This window comes from Alligator sinensis, unplaced genomic scaffold (assembly GCF_000455745.1).
Source record: "Alligator sinensis unplaced genomic scaffold, ASM45574v1 scaffold320_1, whole genome shotgun sequence".
In the NCBI taxonomy this organism is placed as follows: Eukaryota; Metazoa; Chordata; order Crocodylia; family Alligatoridae; genus Alligator; species Alligator sinensis.
The window spans coordinates 234,204-237,475 of NW_005842249.1; the positions used below are offsets into that span (position 1 = coordinate 234,204).

At 49.9% G+C, this 3,272-nt stretch overlaps 1 protein-coding gene across 1 annotated transcript in view; it reads left to right on the top strand.

The window, feature by feature from the left end:
- LOC102374654 (sulfotransferase 1 family member D1-like) overlaps nt 1–3,272 on the top strand; it is a 41,402-nt gene that overhangs the window by 13,029 nt on the left and 25,101 nt on the right. Inside the window, exons 5-7 of the mRNA XM_025208749.1 lie at nt 308–405; nt 647–773; nt 2,431–2,525. Of these exons, the coding sequence (XP_025064534.1) occupies nt 308–405; nt 647–773; nt 2,431–2,525 (320 nt within the window). The remainder of the gene's footprint in view (nt 1–307; nt 406–646; nt 774–2,430; nt 2,526–3,272) is intronic.

The following is a 3,272-nucleotide window of genomic DNA, read 5'->3' on the forward strand; positions in this document are numbered from 1 at the left end:
GAGCTCAGTGGAGCAGAAGCGGAGAGAGGGACAGACCAGCCCAAGCAGCAACTGGAGTAGTTCTGGGAGGCCTTTAAGAGAGTGAAGGTAACTCTGAGGGCTTGCAGCCAGTGAGTTAGCAGGGCTGGGGCTTGGCAGGATTACGTGAGAAGGCAGCCAGCCACATAGTGCTGTAAACAGTTACTCATATCTGCATATCACCTGTGACAGCCAGCAGCAGGTAATGCCTGTTTCACTTCCATGCGAGGGCAGAGCATTTGCACGCACCATGTCCAGCAAACTCTTTAACCCCTTGTGTGTTTCCTAGGCACAGAGCAGCTGGATAAGATGCCATCCCCTCGGTTAGTGAAGACCCATGTCCCGGTTCAGCTCCTCCCCGTCTCCTTTTGGGAAAAGGATTGCAAGGTAACAGGCTCCAGACCTGCAGGACAGAGGTGGCCATGTAGGTTGTCCCCTGCATGTCCATCCACCTTGTCTGGCATCCTGCCCCCAGTGACCACCAGTGACAGGCCCTTCAGAAGGGCATGTTTAACAAGCACAGGGCTGTATGGGGGATGTGGAGTGGCAGACCTACGAAGCACAGAAGGTCAAAGGCCCTTGGCACCTTTTTATTTGAACTGCATTTCTTCCCTTGTCCTTCCTGCAGATGATCTATGTTGCCCGAAATGCCAAGGATGTGGCTGTCTCTTATTACTACTTCTACCAGATGGCAAAGCTGCATCCTGATCCTGGCCCCTGGAATGAGTTCCTGGAGAAATTCATGGCTGGGAATGGTAAATGAAGAGTTTGGGCCAGTAGTGCCAAACCTTTTGGCTCCATGGGCCTGAAGAGTAGCACTGAGGCCAGTCCTCAGGCAGGATCCTGTGCAGGGTCAGCTGAAGCCACACACTGGTCCAGCTCTGTGTGCCCAAATGCAGCCATACACTATCTCATCTGTGCACGCTGGCACAATCTACCACACAGGGCCATGCTGTCTGACCTGCAGGGCTTCCTATAGGTCCAGAAATTTGGCAGTAGGGTAACAGCAATTAACACTCCTGCAGACCCCCACTGCCAGATTTATGGACCCTTGGGGAGCTTCATAGGCTGGATCTGGCCTCCAGGTTGGAAGCTGAGCATCTCTGTTCTGAGAGATCCCAGCAGTGGGTGTGATGCAGCTTACCCAGAACAGAATTGAGAGAGACTTTTTTCATCCCTGAGACAGAAACCCGCAGGTTTGTCAGTGAAGCTGGGAATGGTACAAAGACTATGGGCAGTCCAAGTTGGTAGGATGGGAATTCCCAAGGGCAAGACAGGTCACTGAAGCACGTAGCATGGCCTGGTGGCTGGGGAGCAGCACTAGGACCTAGCGGGACTGGATTCTACTCCAGTGTCTCTCATTGAGACCTTTGGCAAGTCACTCTGCCTCTCTGTGGTTGTTTCCCTTTCTCTTTTCTCTACCATGGATAAAGCCAAACTCTTGAGGCAAAGACTTTCTGCTGTGACTGCACAGCAGCCAACACAATGCAAGTAGCATGGGGGCCTCCAAGTACCATTGAAAAACAAATAACACCCATAACCAGAGCCCACATTCAGATAGGGCTCTCACAATCAATCCCCATGTCTCCTTAGTTTCTGGTCCAGAACTCAGAATCCCAGCCCACTAGACCATGGGTTGGCCACCGATAGCCCCCAGATTGGATCTGGCTTACAAAACCTTTGAATCTGGCTGGTGGTGTTATGGATGAGGCAGCATTTGGTGGCTGGGGGGGTTCTGCTCACCTTGCACCTTAGTCAGGAAACCAGGGCTTCAGCAGAGGGGATCTCCTCATGCCATGCCACAGCTGGGCTACAAGAAAAAGTGTCAGAGGTGGCCAAGTCTGTGCTCGATTGCCTCAGGCCTGAGCTGGGTCATTCCGTCCACTGCCAGGAAACCCTGCCAACCCCTGCATTGGACTGCTTTCATGGTGTATAAACAGTTAGTTTATAAATCCTTGTTAAGACCAAGCTAAGAATTGCAATGCAGAGCAGCCTATGGAGGACAATGCAGGCAAATGCCTTTCTGTGAAGGAAGAGGGGGAGCAGGGGATCACCTAGATTCCCATATCAGAGGGACCTTTCTGTCCATCCAGACCTCTCCCGCTTACATCCAGCAGCTGAACTAAAGCCCATTTTGCAAAGCTCTCTCACTTTGGTTTGAGGGCTTAAAGCCAGGGCAAGTCCACCACCACCTCATAGGAGGTTCCAGTGTTTAATCAGCCTCTCTGCGAGGAACTTTGTCCCATTCCACTGGATCCTTTTACACCTTTTAGACCCCACACTGCTCTGGATGCAGCCATTAGATCCATGCTGGGAGGGAAGGGTGAGGGGGGACTTTTGGAGCTAGTGCTTTCTCTCTTTCTCTCTCTCTAAATGTCTCTTCCTATGTTGCTTATTTCCCTTGGGATTTAGTTGCTTATGGATCCTGGTATGATCATGTGAAAGGCTGGTGGGAGAAGGCAAAGGACTACCGTATCCTGTTCCTGTACTATGAAGACATGAAAGAGGTGAGGGAGTGTAAAGGACAAACAAATGCTGTGGCACCTCCCACAAACCCCATCTTGACCATCACAGTCTGCCACTTTCCAAAATCCATACAGATCATCCCACCCAAGGATTCACTTCAAGAAGCCATTGTAGCATGGGTTCCTTCCTCCTCCCCTTCCAATATTTCCACCTCACTACTCAGCATGGTGCAGTCATACCCCAAAAGTGCTCCACAGACACATTGGGTATTCTATTACAAAATTTTTTTTTGCAAAAATGTTGGTCTAATAAGAAAAGATACCTCTGCTATAGTCCTGATTGGCACAGGTGCATCACATTAGTTGAAGCAGGCTGGGACACAACAAGCTGCAAGAGACAACTGGGAAGTCTGCAAGGTACATTTGGTAAATGCACTGGCTCAAAAGACAGCAGCCCTCTGTACACTTCACTTCCTTAACCCCTAGGAGCAGAGACTATACCAGAAAAATTAGCAGTATGACTCTACTAGGGTATGTATGCTGGATATGTGGAAACCCCTATCCCAGAGTAGCACACTGGTTATTTTCCTTTTGCAGCAGGCTGTAGGCTCTTCTCACCTTAGGTCAGCAACATGGTTTGGAGTTTTCCTTAGAACCACTAACAGAAACGGTACTTGTTGGCTCCATATATGGAAGCATTGTGCTATTTCTGTCTTTCTGCAGCACCATCTAGTGCTAGAAACGTAGCACAGCACCAGAGTTCCCCAGTAAAAGAGTAGAAAATGGTTC